The sequence below is a fragment of the Ovis aries genome, chromosome 3, assembly GCF_016772045.2.
Source record: "Ovis aries strain OAR_USU_Benz2616 breed Rambouillet chromosome 3, ARS-UI_Ramb_v3.0, whole genome shotgun sequence".
Classification (NCBI taxonomy): domain Eukaryota; kingdom Metazoa; phylum Chordata; class Mammalia; order Artiodactyla; family Bovidae; genus Ovis; species Ovis aries.
Genome location: NC_056056.1, coordinates 61,146,456 through 61,165,344, shown reverse-complemented (window position 1 = coordinate 61,165,344; position 18,889 = coordinate 61,146,456). Strand labels below are relative to the sequence as shown.

The window sequence follows — 18,889 nt, the reverse complement described above, 5'->3', positions numbered from 1 at the left end:
GGGTCGGACACAACTGAGTGACTTCCCTTTCACTTTTCACTTTCATGCATTGGAGAAGGAAATGGCAACCCACTCCAGTGTTCTTGCCTGGAGAATCCCAGGGACAGGGGAGCCTGGTGGGCTGCTGTCTATGGGGTCGCACAGAGTCAGACACAACTGAAGTGACTTAGCAGCAGCAGCATCTGTGTATCTGGGCTTTCCTGGTGGCTCAGTAGTAAAGAATCTGCCTGTCAATGCAGGAGACCTGGGTTCAGTCCCTGGGTCAGGAAGATCCCCTGGAGAAGGAAATGGCAACCCACTTCAGTATGTTTGTCCATGGGAAATCCCATGGACAGAGGAGCCTGGTGGGCTACAATCCATGGGGTAACAAAGAGTCAGACACGACTGAGGGACAAAACAGCAACATACATGTATCCCCTCCCTCTTGGTTCTTCCTCCCACCTGCTCTCTATCCCACTGTTCTCTGTCATCACAGAGCACCAACCTGAGTTTTTTGTGCTTTATATTTTTTTAATTAAAAGGAAGTAACATAGGACTTCCCTGGTGGTCCAGTGATGAAGACTTTGCCTTCCAGTGTAGGGGGTATGCTTTCAATCCCTGGTCAGTAGCTAAAATCCCACATGCCAGGTGGCAAAAATAAATAAATAAATAAATGAAACAGAAGCAATATTGTAACAAGTTCAGTAAGGACTTTAAAAATGGTCCACATTAAAAAAAAATCTTTTTTTATAGAAAGAAGTAGCATACATCCAGGTAATTTGGATGCTCCACAGGACCCATTTCTTTGGAACATTTGTTCCTCAGTGTCAGGACCCTTCCCCTCAGTCCACGGGGAGCCACTTGTTCACATGGCAAGAACATCTCTCTTTTTCATCCCTGTCTGGATGCTGGAGGCCTTCTCTCATTACCCGGTACTGGGAGGTGGTTCTGACAGCACTGAGGCCCGGCTGAGGATGGAGAGTCATTTCCTAGGAATTCCATGGTTTCCACATTGCCTTCATACACACTGATATGTGGGAGGTGTGTGAGTTCATCCTGAGTCCTGAAGCCTGGCTGGATGGTTCTGCCCTCTGATGCAGGAGGCCGTCCAGCTTCACCCCAGGGGGCTCCAGGCTGAGCATGTCAGGCAGACTAGCCTGGTGCACCAGCCTGACCAGCACTGACAGGGAACTTGCTTTAGCCTACGGTCGACAATGCTTTCATTGTACAAACCACCAACACCCCCTCACACCTTTGGAAAAGGCAGCCTCAATTGTTTATAGCATAAGTACTATTTCTAGACTTCACAGATGCAAATGCTGTAATTTCAGGCTATTGAATATACAGGCAAGAATAATATGCTTAAAAACAAGTCATAACTTTGTTTCTTTTCCACTTTATTTTGCATTCAGGACTCTAATTTTCCAATATATCATCCAAACTCAGATGGTAACACAAAATAATAACATGTTAACTCAAAATAATAAGCTGCTTAACATCTCTATACATGACTGTGTAAAACTAATCCTTATTATGTTGACAAGGAACAACTTTTTACATTTCCCTGTAAACAGTGAATCCTGAATGTATGTTACCATCAAATAATACAATATAAATGGGCTAAAAAATTGATTTTCAAGTATTATTCATGCATTACCTGATTTTACTTAATATAGTAGATGCTTGTTAAATTATTATTTTATTACATGAAATGCAAATTTCCAAACCACTTTTTTTTACAATTTAAGTAACTCATTTTGTTGAGCTATTGTGAATATTGTCTTTGATTTTTTTAAATTAATTTTTATTGGAGTATAATTGCCTTACAGCCTGTTAGTTTCTACCATACAACATATCCCCTCTTTTTTGTATTTCCTTCCCATTTCCTTCCCATTCACCACAGTTCCCTGTGTTACACAATAGGTTCTCATTAGTTATCTATTTTATAAATAGTATCAATAGTATATATACTCCAATTTCCCAATTCATCTCATCCCCATAGAAACCACATTTTAATCACAGATATCTTCTGGAAATGTTGCTTAAAATGTCATTTTTTCTCCTTCAGTAATCTTAAGTACAGTTTTCATAATTTTCCATCTTATGATGAATTTATGGAGAAACCACAGAATAGCTACTACATTTCCATTAGACCAGCACATTCAGTACCCTTAACTTTTCACCCTCACCCCTCATTCAGAAACATGTTTTGCAGGGTTTATTGGATATTCTCAGAAAGTTCTCATTTACCTGACATGTGAATTATGTTCAAGTGTTAACCTGAAATTGATGAGAGCCTATATTTTTGCCATCACTTGCATTAGGTTCTATTTATGTCCATGGCTTATTTTGCCCCATGTTAAAAAGATACATTCATCAAGGAGAAAATTCTATTAACAATTTGGGGTATCATTTTAAATATTTTGCCAGGTGCAAAGTAAGATAACTTGGTGTGATCACAATTAAAGTCTAAATGATTAAATTCTGTTAGACTCTAACACATCAAACACATCTTATGTATCTGCAAAGTAGAGGTTTGGGTTTCTTTTTTGTTTGTTTGTTTGGTTGCACTGGGCTGGGTCTTTGTTGCAGGGTGTGGGCTCTCTAGTTGTGGATGTGGAGGGGGTTTAGTTGCTTATGTGGACTCTTAGTTCCCCACGCAGGTGCTGAACCAGCGTCCCCTGCATTGGAAGGCAGATTGTCAACCACTGGACACCAAAGAAGCCCCAGAAGTAGAGTTTTTATAGGAGAACTTTGTTTATTCAGAATCTGTGGTCATCTGAACATAACATGCAAACATGCAGGTGGAAGTTTGCTTTTTATCCAGGTTTTGGAAAAATGAATAAGTGTACATACTGCTTGTTAAGCTGAGTCATAGACTATGACATTTTATTAAGACCAGTGGAAATGCTTTTTAATTGGTTAGATAATTATATTGAATTATACAATATTTTAAAACATATAATTTGACAAATGAATGGCTCTTGAGTCATAATGGCCCAGAAAAATTTGCACTTTTTTTTCTTCAAATGAATCCCTACTCATTTGTAAAACCTGGCCAAAAAACTTAACATGAATTATGTTCAAAGATTTTTTAGGAACTGCCTGCATGCCCATTTGATTGGTTTGGAAAAATACATTAAAAAGTGTCTAAATATTGATCCACTTATCAAAAAGTCTGGCTCCACACTGAAAGCAGTAAAATTTTATTAGTGCTGAAAGCAGTTATTTTGGATAGTCCATAAATGAAATTATGTAACATAAAAGTTCCTTAAGTGATTTTTCTAAAAATTCTTTACTGAATAAAATAGCATGAGATGATTTGTATTCATTTTTGCTCTGGGGGTAATCCTGAGCAGTCCTAAGAAAGGAAATGAAAAAAAATTTTTTTAGTGTAGCCAGATGTGAATTCCCCATATGGGTCTGACTTCGGGGAATGATGAGGAACAATGTGATGCTGTGAGTTTAGACATACAGGGTATCTGTGCAGACAGGCTGCAGCCTCGCTGGCCTGCCTGCTGACCACCAGGGACCCCTGCCTGCAGGGTTGACCCTTGGCTGGCTTCTGGGAGCCTGGGTTTGGGGAGACCCTCCCTTCTGACAGGGTGGGTCACTGTGCCCAGATGCTCTTGCAGCAGTGGGGCCTCTCCCCAGCACCTGCATCCTTCTGGAGTCTGGACAGTGTGAGCCAGGTTTGTAATAAATCACTGACTCTCTGCTGGGTCCTGTAGGTCCCTCTGGCAAGTCATCAAACCTGGAGGCAGGCTGGGGAACTCAGACCTGGTCCCTGGTCAGCTTAGCACAGAGAAAATGTCTGTGGACCACGTGTTGTTGGCGTTGACGTCACCATGGTGATAGAGCAGCATCATCGCAGGTCAGAAGAGATGCTGCTGGCAGTGCAGGCGTCTGTCTCAGACCATAGTGAAGACACTCTCTTCAGTCATCCTCAGGATGGTAGGTCATGGGCCTGCCACCTGTTTTTAAATGTAAACATTCGTTCTTTAGTTTAGTTTACTTTTTTTAAGATTTACGTATTTATTTTTTGGCTGTGTGGGGTCTTCATTGCTGCACTCAGGCTTTTTCCAGTTGCAACGAGCGGGGGCCAGTCTCTAGTTGTGGGGCTCGGGCTTCTCATTGCAGGGGCTTCTCTTGTTGCAGCTCATAGGCTTTAGAGAACAGGCTCAATAGTTGTGGCGCACAGGCTTAGTTGCCCCCATGGTATGTGGGATCTTCCTGGACCAGGAATCAAACGTGTGTCACCTACACTGGCAGGCAGATTCTTAACCACTGGACCACCAGGGAAAACCCTACTTTTTTTTTCTTAAAGAAACTTTTTATAAATCCCAGTCCTCAGCCTGTGCCCAGTTGAATACAGAGTGAGTTTAACTGAAGAGGCTTCCAACAGTGCCTAACGGCCTGGTCCCTCCCAGTGTGGTCCCAACCCCACCTCCTGCAGTCTTTCCTCCTCACACCCCATCTCCCAACTCAAGCCCCCAGCTGTGCCAGGGCTGGTACGCACTCCAGACATCATGGTCCACCCACTTCCTCTTTGCAACACATGCAGAAGTTTCATTTCAGGATTTAATGTGTGGCTAAGTACTCTAAACTCCTGTGAAAAGTGATGTGCAGATTTAACCACATTTCATAATGATGTTCAGTATTTATTATATGATAGAGTTTAAATTTAAACTCAAATTTATGTGTAGTATCGGCTTGGTAAATTAAAAAGCAGAGTATATGCTATGCTATGCTAAATGAAATGACCACGATGTCTGAAAATTTTTGAAATAATTAAAAATATTCTCCACTTGGTTTTCTAAATCTTGTCCACCCTTCACATGTACTCTACAAGTTGCAAACTGATTTTTTCCTCCCTTTGAAGGTGTAACCCTGACGATTTGATATCAGTGCTACAACTGCCTGTCATTTAAACACTTGGGGCAGAATCGGCCCTAGCTTAAATTTTAGAATGCTCTGGACCAAGGCTTGTGGTTACAGGAACTCACAAGTTCATATGTGTGTGTGTTAGTCACTCAGTCATGGCCGACTCTTTTGTGACCCCATGGACTACAGCCAGGCTCCTCTGTCCTTGGAATTCTCCAGGAAAGAATACTGCAGTGGGTTGCTATTCCCTTCTCCAGGGGATCTTCCAGACCCAGGGACTGAACCTGGGTCTCCTGCATTGGAGGAGGATTGTTTACCACCTGAGCCACAAGGGAAGCAAGTTCATACAAGAACACAAAATGAGATGCAAAAACCAGGAGGAAGAATGCAGATAACTCAAGATAAGGACCCTACTTCTAAACCTCTGTCGGCCTTCAGTTGGGATGGCCATGAAATATGTAGCAAATTTCTGTAGTTCTGAAGCTCTAAGAGTTGTTTTGAAATATATTTATATATGAAGGCACTGGTTCTTGGTTCTCTCTGGCCCTACCCGGATCTGGGTCACACTGAGGGGCCCGTGGAAGGGGGCGGGGAGGAGGGAGCCAGCAGAGCTGGGAGGAAGGAGGGGTACTGAGCTGGGACTTGGTGTTTCCACATAGCTCTTGGGAACAGCTTGACTTCCTAGAAGCCGACCTGAAGAATCTCCGTGTCTCTTGTAAGGAGCACCGTTTACTTGCAGCCACAAGCAGCTTCATGGCCGTCGAGGCCTGTCCTGATGTCTTCTGAACAGGACACCGGGTCCTCTCTGTCATCCTGTCTCCCCTCCCCCTCCACCCAGGTGGTGCCTACAGATTCAGCCCTCACCTCCCCCAGGAATCTTTCTCTGCATCCCCAAGCCCTTCCCACTGCTCTCTCAGACCCTTGTGCTGGACTTTGCCCAGTTGTGAGCATTGTCATGCTGCAAACACAGTTGATTACTTAGAAATACACTTGTCCTCTGCAGACCAGCCTTGTCTATAACAGGAACTGATTGTGTGATTTCATGTCTTTTTCATAACGAGGATTATCCTTTCCTAAAAGAGAGAAGGAAATGGCAACCTACTCCAGTATTCTTGCCTAGAGAATCCCATGCACCAAGGAGCCTTGCAGGCTACAGTCCATAGGGTCGCAGAATCAGACACAACTGAGCGACTTAGCACACACACATACATAATTTTAAGTTTAAAAGGTGTTACTACATCGCTTCTCACCCTTTCAGCTAAGATCAAGTGTAAAGAGTGTTAACAGAGGTGATGGGGAAAATAACAGAGCTCGGAAAATAACACCCTTTTAGCATAGATCCAGATGAGACTTCCTCTTATGATGATGCAGTTTTGTAGCTATTTGAAATATTAAAAATAAAAAAGAAATCAAAGAAACTTTAAAATGGATAGTTCCAGTGAGAAAGACACTTTTAATATGAATCTTGAACTCTGTGTCTCCATCTCTTTCCTTTTAACAGTTTTATAATAATTTTCTTTCACATTACACACATTTCTTTGTTACATCACAGTCCTCCTGTTGTAAATCAGGTGGACCTGGGTGTGGAATGAGACAGTATATTCGGACTTGGGGATGCAGATCTGGCCCCAACTGTCCTCTGCTTAAGTCTGATTGCTTGGTCTTTTCTTCTCTCATTCCCAGGTCCCCAGGGTCAGCTGGATGGGTGAATGTGTAATAGCATCGTGTCTTAGCATGGCCCCGGTCCCCAGACCTCACACATGCCACTCACTGGAAGCTAGAGTCACAAGGTGAAGCTGACAAGGCAGGGGGCACAAAGCAGGTATCTCCTGCCCCAATTGTGACCCTCCACCCCATCTAAAAATGCCCCCCCCATTACTTCTCCTTAAGAAAGTAGGTCATATAGGACTCGGGGAACTCAAACCAAGACTGTGACAACCTAGAGATGTGGTATGGGAAGGAAGGTGGGAGAGAAGTTCAAGAGAGAGGGGGCATATATATATTTATAGCTGACTCATGTTGATGTTGAGCAGAAACCAACACAATTCTGTAAAGCAAATTATCCTTCATTTAAAAAATAAATTTAAAATTAAAAAAAAGAAAATAGGTCTTATAGTCATTCAACAAACATGGATCCTTAACTCTCCACCAATACTGTGCATGCTATTAATGACAAGAAGATGGATAAGTGACCCAGCCCTCACCCTCAAATCCTCTGCTGTCTGGTGGGAAAGAGACTCTAAGCAGATACATGGTTAGGACAGAGAGACACGTAGACAAGGAAGAAACGACGGAGGAATCCGCCACCCTTGAGGACTGATGCCTCCCCCTCCCCGAGTTGCTCATGGCTCTGCTTCCCCCTCCCCCACCAGGCATCCTGCTGATGATGAACCTGTGTGGCGAGGTGCACGTGTATGAATACGTCCCATCAGTGCGGCAGACAGACCTGTGTCACTACCACGAGCCCTACCATGACGCCGCCTGCACACTGGGCGCCTACCACCCGCTGCTCTACGAGAAGCTGCTGGTGCAGCGGCTCAACGTGGGCACCCATGGGGACCTGCACCGCAAAGGCAAGGTCGTGCTGCCCGGGTTGCAGGCCGTGCGCTGCCCACCAGGTGCCTGAGGGGCCGGCCGGGCTCTGCATCGCGGAGATGCTGGAGGCACCCTGGAGGCGGCGTGACCCCGTGTCTGCAGCTGTGACTTTGTGCTGACCACAGGGATCCTTCCCTTTCTAAGCCATTGAGTGTGTCCGACTATTCAGAACATAGAAATGGAATTCAAAGAAACAGACTCCAGAAAGATACAAAAGAAAAATTTTCAAGGATAACTAGGGGGGAAAAATGTGTAAGAAATGGATAACTAGCTCCAGAATGTTGGTCTTTCCTTCCAGCTGACACACCTAGTGGATGACGTGGTTTGTACCTGGCAGCAGCCTTGCTTCGGGACAGTGCCTGACACATCTGCGGTGTCATTTGTGTGTCATTTGTCGTGAAAGAGCCCACAGCTGATGACGAACGTCTGGATTATCACTCAGACCTGTTTATAGGAACAGCAGACCCCACAGGATATCCTGTGAGGTGTTTTCTCCACCTCTGCTCCCAGCTGCCACCGAAGGCTTTGCGGTTTGTGTATGAGGACACATTTCTAAAAGCATGAAGCCCCCTTCCTGGATAGTCCAGGAAGAAGCCAGCTCCAGGCAGCACCCAGGGGAAGCACTTTGCTCTCCTGCAGCATTTCCTTGCTTGACTAGAATCTCCGGGCACGCAGGAACATCGCGGCAGGTGCGCAGGGAATGGGGCAGCAGGTGGCCGTGGGCAGCACGGCCCCAGGCCCCAGCTCTTCTGGCCTCAGCACCCGCCAGCCCTCCACACAGCCTGCGTGTCTACAGGCACTGACAGTTAGGACTCCCCGAGGTGGGGGGGGGGTCCTTCCAGCCGAGAGCCGGCCCCCTGTGCTTCTATGGCTGCACACCCATCTCTTCCATGTGTTTTCCTCGCAGGTTCATATCATCTGTTGGGATCCTGACGGTGTTACACTGACTTCCGCTAATTCTTCCTACAGTCAGATGGTTAGGAATCCCACCGTCATCTTCACAGATCTGTTGTACGTCAGTAACGTAACAAAGCCATATAATTAAATACATTTGCGTGAAAGCACTGTTCTTTAACAACAACAACAAAAGTATATGATTCAGAGGGAAAGACAGTGAGAGGGGAGAGTCAGCCAAGTATGTTAGCTGTAGCAGCTCATTTTGTTGTAATCTCAATTTTTGTCACAAAAGCATAAAATTTTTTTCTCCATACGTGTAGTAAACCAGAAACATGGAATACCTTAGTTCAACGTACAGTTTCAGTCCATACCCAACACCTATCTCAACGGTCCAGTTACAACTTCTTGGCCAGAACAGGCACAGCTTCATTAATTGTGTTCTCCACAAGTGTGTCAACATCAGGAAAGTTTAGTACAGAAGGTTTTTTTGTTCCAGGATTTTTTTTTTTTTTTTCCTGAGCAAGAATGGTTGACAGAAACTGGCCTCTCTGGTCAGCCTACTCAGCAGAAATCGGGCCAAGTCCCAGACATCTCCTGTGGCTTATTGTCACAGTGAATTTGGGGTCATTGAAAAGCTTTGATTGTGACAATATCCACTATAAGCCTACTGTGAAAGCCTCACTTCCAGCTTTATGATAAGGGGTGGATAATTCTGTCCAGCCTGCCAACTAATATCCAAGCAGATATGAGCAGGCCACTTTTCTCCCTCGTTTCCTGAAGGGACACAGCCCTGTGCAGTGTCCAGTGAGTCCTGACGCTGGGAAGTGGCTGGTGCAGGGTGACCCTGGGCCCTTCCCACACTGTGCAGGCTCTGACCTCAGATGGCCGTGACACTGAAGTTTCTTTACTCATCTTCCTTCTGGGTTTCCCTCTGGGCCTCCTTGTGTCCAGAACAGCCCCTTCTGCTGGCATGAGATACTGGGCAAAAGGAAATTTGCTGGCGGGTCAGCATAGATAAAGTTCAGAAGCCCCAGAAAACACTTCAAAGGCCTCCAAATACATTTTGTTGTAACCCATGCACTTTTAAAATGTACCTTTAGCTCACAGAGGTTATAAGAAAGACTGAAGAGGATAAAGAAAATTTAATTAAAGGTTTTGGATTTATTATGGCCTTAAAGACTCTTGGGAACCAGGGTCTGTTAAAAACACTGAGACAACGTGGTACAAGTATTCATACATTGCAGGCTGGGCATTCTTCTGCTTAAGAGTTTAAGTTGTTTAGCTCCTTGAAACTATTAGGCAGTTATAGTTGATGTGTTGACTCTTCATGTCTGCAGACAGTGATTAAGCCCTCTAAATACACAAATGGCAATAAGCAGCTGGCCTTTCCATGAAGGAATTAAAGGAAATGGTGCCCACTGCATTTCTTTCAGGCTTCACCCCTTCCAGACCTTCCACCCTTGCTGTAAAGAGATGCTCCATAAACTGAGGCCGTTAGGTGGTCCTTTCTTCTCTCTCAGGACTGAAGACTGCGTCACTTATTGAGGTAACTTCATTCCATCTTTTGTTGTTGCTGTTGTCACAATGAAATGTTGACCAGACATGACAACTCACTCGAGTCCAGGTCCCAGGTCCTCCCCTTGAGGCTCTCCAGCCCTTCCGCAGGTAGGAAGGGAGGGTCTGATAGGTAGAGCATCCTCGCTGCCCCAGGGATGCCAGTGCTGGCCCTATGCATCACCTTAAGGGCGAAAGGCCCACAGGTGGACAGGAAGGGATTACATAAGTACCCTCCTCCGTCAGGGCTGGCGAGGGGTTTTGGTTCAGCTTCGGTCCCAGGGTCTGTCATTGTCCACAGTATGCAGGCCACAGGGAACCTCAGCCCCACCCTCCCCGCATGTCCCACACCCTCCTTTAATCAACCCTGGGCTCCCCAGTATCATCATCACAGTAGCTGTAGCATCTAGACAAAGCCATGCTGAAGTAATGGTCAGCCTTCTCAAAGCTGGGAAATGAAAGTGTTTAAAGCCACCTGGGGTCACTCTGTTACATGACCATGAGCCAGTTCCTTCTGGTGGAACAGATTAATTCCTGATGTTGTGGGCTGTCCCTTAAGGATGGGAACACTCACAGCCACAGAATTAATTAGGTCCAGTCTGGCGGTGTAGAGTGAGGTCAGGATCACGTGAGGGATGGTAGGTGATGGAGGATTTCGTGTGCACAGATGATGTCATGATGAAAGCACCCTCTCCAGCCTTTCTCTTGGAGATCAAGGCACTAGGCATGGTTGAGGGTGGTGCCCAAAGTGACCCGGTCCCACTGCTGCTTAACTATGGCGAGAGGCAGAGCTAGGAGGTAGGGTGATGACCGAGAAACCCGTGGCTGAGTGTGCAAGCCACGTGGTGTCTGAATATATTCAACGAGATTGCCTATGTCGACTTCTCACTTTCTGATCGTTGACGACTCTTACCCAGAGGTTCCACAGCCAATGAGGGCAGTTGTAGACATTCAGTGCTTAGGGAAAGTGTGCCTGAGTTCACACTTGGGTGTTATCCTCCAGATATTTCCATCATGAAATTATTCTGCATGTGTCTGTGTGTCTGTCTCTCAGGCATTATTTATACAACTGGTAAATGAAAGATATTAATCGGTTGAGGGAATAAATTCTAAGTTCTGATTCTTGTTTTATTAAGTAACTGAAGCCTTTTAGTAAGAAGAAATACAGAAAATTTCTCTGTGAGCTCAGGCTAATGGAATTTAAGGAATGAAAGATACTGATACAGTCCTGACTCTTGTTATAACAAGTGTGCATGTAGATATAGTTATATAATTGTATATATACATATCTACATACATGGTTGCTTTTAAACATTTTTTTTCATCAAACTTTATTTCTAAAACCTTGACAATAAATTTTTTAAATTATGCAAGCACCAGTTTTTTAAGAGAAGTAAGCAAATGTTATATGTCTTTCTGTGAAACAAAAAAATCCAGTTCTCCCATGCACTCATATCTCTCACCTTTTGGCTACATTAAAAAGTATGGCAGAAATATTTACAAGGTGCTCTGAGGGTAGAACTACAACCTAACGGTTGTGTCCTCATCAGAAACCTAATTGAACTCTGACCTTTGATGAGAAGTTGATCTAGAATTCATGGTTTTTGCAAGATTAGGGGAAGAAATGCTCATTTGGATCTATGGAAAATAGTCTCCCAGCTTAGGTTTCACACAAATTAACTGCATCAGAACTGTTAAAACCTAACATTTATGACACCACACATCATGTTATAGTCTAGATAAAAATCCTTGTGAAATTTTTCTTGGAAAAAAAATCCTTGGAAACCAGTCAACTTTTTTAACAGCTTTGGGAATTTTTTTGTATGATACTTTTTAAAATGAAATGTGTACTCTTCAACATGAATTAAGGCTTGAGGTTTTCCAGGAGTCACCTTTTAAACGTGTTTGTACACAGTTTAACACTTTGATATTTTCTAGTTTGGTTTTGTATATTTTTATGTGTACACAATGTACAGACTTTTTTCCCTGTAAATAAAACATGTTTTCATTTGTCTAAATTCGTCTCTGTTTTAATTAGTAGAAGTTGCACAAAGTAATGAATGAGGGGCAAAATCATGAGGCGTCTCAAGAAAAAAAATGGCACAGAGCCGAGATCTAACTGGAAGATTGTGAAAGGAGTAAGGACAGCAGGCCTTCCCGCTCTGAACCTGGACACACCCGGCCTGAAACAGGTAGTTACCTGCGGGTTACCTGCCAGACCAGGAGATTGGGCATGAAATTCAGAGGAGGGACAGCCCTAGGCATTCCATGCCATGCTCAGGAAACCACAAGTGCACAGAATCCGGCAGGAGGGAAGCCCTCCAGCACAAAAGGCAAAATTAGGCAGAGGGGTCCTAATGTTACTTAAAGGCCAGCACATTGATTAATTTATTGTCACCAGCATGACAGAGCTTTTAGTCTTAGAGACTACAAATAAGGGCTTCCCAGGTGACTCAGTGGTAAAGAACCTGTCTGCCGATACAGGAAACAGGAGACACAGGTTCGATCCCTGGGTCGGGAAGATCCCCTGGAGGAGGGCATGGCAACCCACTCCAGTATTCTTGCCTGGAGAATCCCATGGACAGAGGAGCCTGGTGGGCTACAGTCCATGAGGTTGCAAAGAGTTAGACACAACTAAGCAACTTAGGATGCCTGCACACATGATAAATGAATGGTTAGAAGGAGGCCTTGGAGAAGGCAATGACAACCCATTCCAGTGTTCTTGCCTGGAGAATCCCAGGGATGGGGGAGCCTGGTGGGCTGCCATCTCTGGGGTCTCACAGATTCGGACACAACTGAAGCGACTTAGCAGCAGCAGCAGCAGCAGAGAGAGGCCTGGAGCCACTGAAGTCACCTTACCCACTACTATGTCACGTTATCCTTAGTGTCTTTGCCCTTTCCTCATGAAGGGAAATTAGTTAGTTAGGCCCCCGGAAGGAAATTCCCAGAGATTTTCCGGTTAGAATGTGAAGGAATCCTGGAGTGGAAGTGTCCAGGGTTGACTGTGAGGACTGACGTGAGCAGCCGGGAGGCCCTGAATTCCCTCTGAGTGATGTGCTAAGTCACAGGGAACCCACACTGTAACTCGCCATCAGTTTTCTTTCCCCACAAGGTGCAAGATGCCAGCTTCCAGGTCATTGAAATGCAGGCCTGATTCGGGAATACTAGAGCTGGGGCCCTGCAAGGATGCTGAGATGAGGCGGCCTGGGACAAAGATGAGGCCAAAGAGTGGGGAGCAGGAGGCCAACTCCACCTGCCTCAGGCTAGAGGTGCCAGGGGAGACAGCCCTGGGCGCTCCATGCTGTGCTTACAAAACCCCAGGTATACAGAATCTGGCAGGAGGGAAGCCCTCTGGCGGCAAATCTCCGCTGAGCCTTCATCTGAGCAGGGGTTGGCAAACTACAGCCCACAGCCTCCTTTGTCAGTAAAGTTTTATTGGGCTGCAGCCACACTCGTGTTGACGTCTTAGCCATGGCTACTCCATACAGATTCGAATAGTTGCTACAGAGACCTAATAGCCGCCGATCCTAAAATATGTATTATCTGGTTCTTTACAGAAAGGATCTGCAGAGTCTCAATTTTAGATACAAAATACAAGAGCTCGTTTAGGCAAGCATTGTGTTAATGGCGGGCAGGTGGTCCTCCCAAACCACCTTCTAAGGTAGTTATAATATTAGCCTCAAGAATATTGGGATTACAGAGGTTAATTCACCAGCCTGCAACCCCACAGCCAGAAAGTGATAGAGTCCAGCTTGCAGTACCCATCTGACTCAAAGCCTCTACTTGGGACTCTTAGGTCAGGCTTTCTTTTTCTTCTCAATATTTATATATTTATTTTGTTACCCTGGTTCCTAGTTGCGGCATGCTCACAGAATGCGAAGTCTTAGTTATTGGCATGTGGGATCTAGTTCCTTGATTAGGGATCGAAACTGGGCCCCCTTCATTGGGAGCGTGGAGTCTCAGCCACTAGACCAACAGGGAAGTCCTGTGTCAGGCTTTTTAGAGCCTTTTCTCCCTGCGACACTACTCTGCTGCTCAAATACCCCCAAAACTCCTAAACCCCTGAGCTGCGTGTGTCAAGTGCAATTTCTACTTCCCATCTCTTGTCACAGCCCAGTGGAAGGAGCAGGTCTCATATGCAAAGAGAAAGCCAACATCCCATAAACTCCCCCCAACACATACACAGCTCCCATCCTAACTCCTCGGTGTTGTGCTGGAGAAACCACCTTGAAGAATGAGACACTACACGTGAAATGATCACAAAAGTCAAAGGAACAGAAAAATCAATGGATATAAGGGGAATTTGTAGAGACTGGAAGGCAAAATAACAACAAAAATGAGAAAGCTGGGGGTGAGAGGGAAGCTGAAGAGGGAAAGGATATATGTATATGTATAGCTGATTCACTTTACTGTACAGCAGGAGCTAACACAGCATTGCAAAGCAACTATACTGCAATAAAAAAAAATGGAAAACTGATATGCTGCAGGAGCAAGATCCAATCCAAGCTTCTAGGCCCTCGGCCTTTGTTCACTTTGTTGTGCTGCTTCAGTGTTCCTGGCCTCCCCACCTACCCCTGAGCTGCTAGGCCCGCTAGACCGCCGCGCTTGATGGCTGCTGTTGTTACTGTTTAGTGACTAAGTCTTGTCTGACTGTTTGTGACCCCATGACTGTAGCCCACCAGGCTCCTCAGTATAGTTGCCTCTGCAGGCAAGAATACTGGAGTGGGTTGCCATTTCCTTCTCCAAGGGATCTTCCTGACCCAGGGATAGAAACCACGTCTCCTGCATTGTCAAGCAGATTCTTTACCATCTGAGCCACTGGGGAAGACCTTTATATCATACATAAATACATACATGACTTAAAAATAATTTTAAGTGCCCAAATAATTAACTAGTGATTATCTCTGCATGGGCATGATGAGAAAATGAGGAGCTTATCTTTATCCTGATACTTAACATATTTTTAAAAGATCTATAAACATAACAACAAAAAAACAAATTTTAACAGTATTCAGGAGATCTTGTGGTCTAGTGGGAAGAGATGAGCATCAAACAGAGTGGCTGGTCAGAGAAGAGAACCCCTCTCCTGCTTTGCTTTATTCATTTAATTGATCCAGATGTGGTGGGGATCAGAACCCCCAGACGCTCACTGCTATACAGGCAAGTTCAGCACCCAGCACCCTGTAATGTCACCACCAACAGCACGGGATCATGTTATTGATGAGAAAGACCAGGTCCGTGCCTACCTCCTCACTAGCTAGGCAACCTTGAGTACAGCATTTATTTTCTCTGACGTTTGTTTCTTCATGTGTGAAAAAAGAGGTCATAACAGCACCTACTCATTGAATTATTGCAATGATTAATTTAGACAGTGTGTGTAAATTATTTAGCACAGGGTCTGATAGCTAACGAAATGAATCGTTGCTGGTCTTGTTATTATTTTTATATTTTGATCTCCTCAGTCTAATATATCTAAATAATTAATAGAAGAGGACATTCACGGATGCTAAACAGAGCAGATGCTTGCTTTTTCACAGACGTTTCAGATGTTTAAATTTTAAAGTAAAATGAAACTATGTCTTTGTGGGGATGATTTGTTTTCAACTCTCTCTAAACAAAGTACAACAGGAATCCTCCTCTTGCATGAAATAAGGAAGCCCAGGTAAATATGAAAGAAATTTTTTTTCTTCTTTCTGACCCTTTTCCTGCCTACAAAGGATCTGTGCCTGCTGTAAGGAGATCTGCATTGCATTGCCCCCAGGAAGGAGCTAATCACCTCTCAGTGATGCTGGTCAGAATCTGCACAAACTCTCACTGAACAGAATAAATCGGCAAACGGGGGAGTGTTGTCAATAGCTCAGTTCCTATTATTTCCTCTTCTTTACAGTTTTCTGCTCTCTTTGAACATTTGCACTGTTAGTACAGCAGTTATCTGCAGAGCAAGTGCTGCAAAGCAAGCTGAAAGTAGTCAAAGAGGAAGTGTCTGTCTCTCAGTCATGCTGGCCTACAAGAAACATCAGGGCCTGTTGGCCTAACACCATCTATCAGAGGTGGGGATGAGGTGAACCATCCAGTCTGGGTGACTCCACAGCTGCATGTAGCCCTGGAACCACCCAGGAGAAGCCAGTAGAGGAACTGGCCGACAGACCTGCAGAGTGGGAGGAACAACACATAGCTTCCACTTTGAGCCTTTATACCCTGGTGACTCAGTGGTAAAGAATCTGCCTGTAATGCAGGAGACCCAGGTTCAATCCCTTTGTGTCCCAGCAGGGGCGTGTGATCTCAGGTCTGAGTGTGGTCCAGAGGACATGAGGGGCAGTGGCTGGAGCTACTGAGCAGGACTCATAGGGCCTTGGGGATGGGGTGGGGACAGAACCCCTCCCCCACATTCTCTGCTGCAGCTCCTCTGAAATACATAGACGGCAGTATTTGATGCATGTTTCCTGAGCACTAAGTGGAAGGTGTTAACTACATGAGACCCTGAACACACAGCCCAGGCCTCCTATAGCCTAAGGACTAACGATGTTCACCCTGTGACACCACCAGCAGCCTCCCCATCAGCCAATCAGAGGATTGTGGGCGAGCTAATCACACACCCTGAGACCCTCTCCCTTACCTGCTTTTAAAAGTGTTTTGCTGAAAGCCTTCAGGCAGTTTGGGGGAGCTAGGGGCTTTTTAGGGCATGAACCGCCCTTCTGCTTGTAGGGCCCTGCAACAAACCTCTGCTTCAAACTCCAATGTTTCAATTTGCTTGGCCTCACTGTGTGTGGGCACACAGACTTGCGCTAACACAAGTTTGGGATGCTGTCCAGGGTTTTGATGTATGTGGTGAACCAGTCATCAGTATGTGGTGCTTTCTCATCCTTGGCCAAAATAAATAGTTCTAAGGTGAAAATGAGGGTACCCATCTTATGATCACGCCTCATGTCTGAGGCTAGCAGAATAGGCCATTCCAAACAGACCACTTTGGCTTAAGGATCATTTTGATCTAAAGGCACCTGAAAGACAGCAGGTGCAAGAAGTGTGCTCAGATCACCTATTTTCCTCCTGGAGGCAGGAAATGAAGCTTTGCTATGAATGATGCCCTCTGGTTCTAGGAGAAAAGAAGCATTCCCATTCCCTGAGAAGGGGAGTCGAGGTGGAGAGTAATCTGTACAAACTCTGATGAAGTTTGACCTTGACCTTCCTTTAGCCTCAGTATTTTAGTTTCTTCCGCACGACGGAAACTCTGTTCAACCTGCTGTATGAGCACCGAGGCCTCCGGAGGCTCCCACGTGCCTGCAAGAATCTGCACTGTGCTGTGTGCTGTGCTTAGCTGTTCAGTTGTGTCCAACTCTTTGTGACCCCATGGACTGTAGCTCACAAGGCTCCTCTGTCCATGGGATTCTCCAGGAAAGAATACTGGAGTGGGTTGCCATGCCTTCCTCCAGGGGACTTTCCCAACCCAGGGATTGAACCCAGGTCTCCCACATTGCAGGTGGATTCTTTACTGTCTGAGCCATCAAGGAAGCCCATGAATCTGCACACCCTTCTGTAAACCTACTGTTTGTCAACTTAATTCTCAGCCTAATTGGAGCCCGTAGTCCAATAGTCAAGATAAAGCTTGGCCTTCTCGACAGACCCGGTGAAATATTTTTATTGCTGATTACTGCAGTTCAGTGCTTTTTTTTGTTTCTTTTTAAACCTTTCATTTTTAAAATTTTATTTATTCATTATTTTTGACCACACCATGAGGCATGTGGAATTAGTTCTCCGATCAGGGATCATACCCATGCCCCCTCTGCACTGGAAGTGCAAAGACTTCGCAACTGGCCTGCCAGGGAAGTCCCAGTGCTTTTCTTGTTTGGAGGCTTCCTAACCAAGAGAGGAAGGCTTCCAATGGGGGACACAGGAATGTCACCAGCATCTTAGCCATTTGTGTTCTCAGGTCATTTGGTCAAAAAAGTGAGCAGAGAAGAGAGGTTGCAGAGTCTGCTGGGGTACCATGGTCCTGCCATGGAGGAGACAGTGGGAGCTGTTACACTATGGGGGCAGGAAGAAGAGAATGGAGCCCAGACGACCCCTGGTCCTTAGGCTGCCACGCCTTGTGTGACACCTGAACACAGGCCAGTTTACTGAGGCTGAGATGCAAATGAAAAGCTAAGTTATCCCCGGGAAAATGGAATGGGAGTGTGGCCTATGTGCATGCTTCCTTCCCTGCCCGGAGGAGCATCTGTTCGTATTTTTTAATGGTCTCCTTTCTCTTCCCTGCCTTCTTCCCCACATTGTATGAGGCAGAGGTCCCTGGGGCAAATTTCATGGAAGACAATTTTTCCATGGACAGGGATGGTTTCAGGATGATTCAAACACATGGCATTTATTGTGCACTTTATTTCTATTATTATTACATCAGCCCCATCTCAGATTATCAGGAACTAGATTCTGGAGGTTGGGAAGCTTCTATTATTATTACATCAGCCCCATCTCAGATTATCAGGAACTAGATTCTGGAGGTTGGGAAGCCCTGGCATAACAGGTATTCTAGTGATATTCATGTTGAAACTGTGACTATAAGTTGCAGAATATTCCAAGGGCATTACAACTGCTGCAGAAACCCCTGTGTCTCCTGAGATGCCTGGAGCTGGTTGATTGAGTGATGGTGGCTTGGACTGGATCCTGTGGGGAAGGGCCATGTTGTTTCAGGTGGGAGCTGTCACTTCAAAAGTGTGAGGTTAGAAGGAAGGTTTAGGCAGGTGCTGAGTAATCAAAGGTGTGGGTGCAGGAAATAGCTCACAGTTTTGAGGATGTGCCCATCTGATTCACATATTCTTTCAAGTTGGAAGGAATTCCTCCTTACAAGTTTTCATGGGAAGCAGTAGGGAAACTGGCAACAATGCATGCTTCCTCTCCCAGCCTACAACCGGGAGGGTGGGCACACACCCGTGCACTGACCAACTGCATGTTCTGCCCCTGGACTCTGAGGTTTGCGTTTGTGGCACAA

The 18,889-nt window shown here is 45.3% G+C and overlaps 1 protein-coding gene across 5 annotated transcripts in view; it reads left to right on the top strand.

The window, feature by feature from the left end:
• ST6GAL2 (ST6 beta-galactoside alpha-2,6-sialyltransferase 2) overlaps positions 1–11,927 on the top strand; it is a 57,535-nt gene extending 45,608 nt beyond the window's left edge. For 3 of the 5 annotated variants that reach the window (XM_042246090.2, XM_060413873.1, XM_027966780.3), the window contains exon 6: positions 7,236–11,927. In XM_042246090.2, the coding sequence (XP_042102024.1) occupies positions 7,236–7,489 (254 nt within the window). In that variant the 3' untranslated portion in view covers positions 7,490–11,927. The other 2 variants (XM_042246091.2, XM_060413874.1) reach the window with 2 other exon arrangements.
• Positions 11,928–18,889: the final 6,962 nt, after the last annotated feature.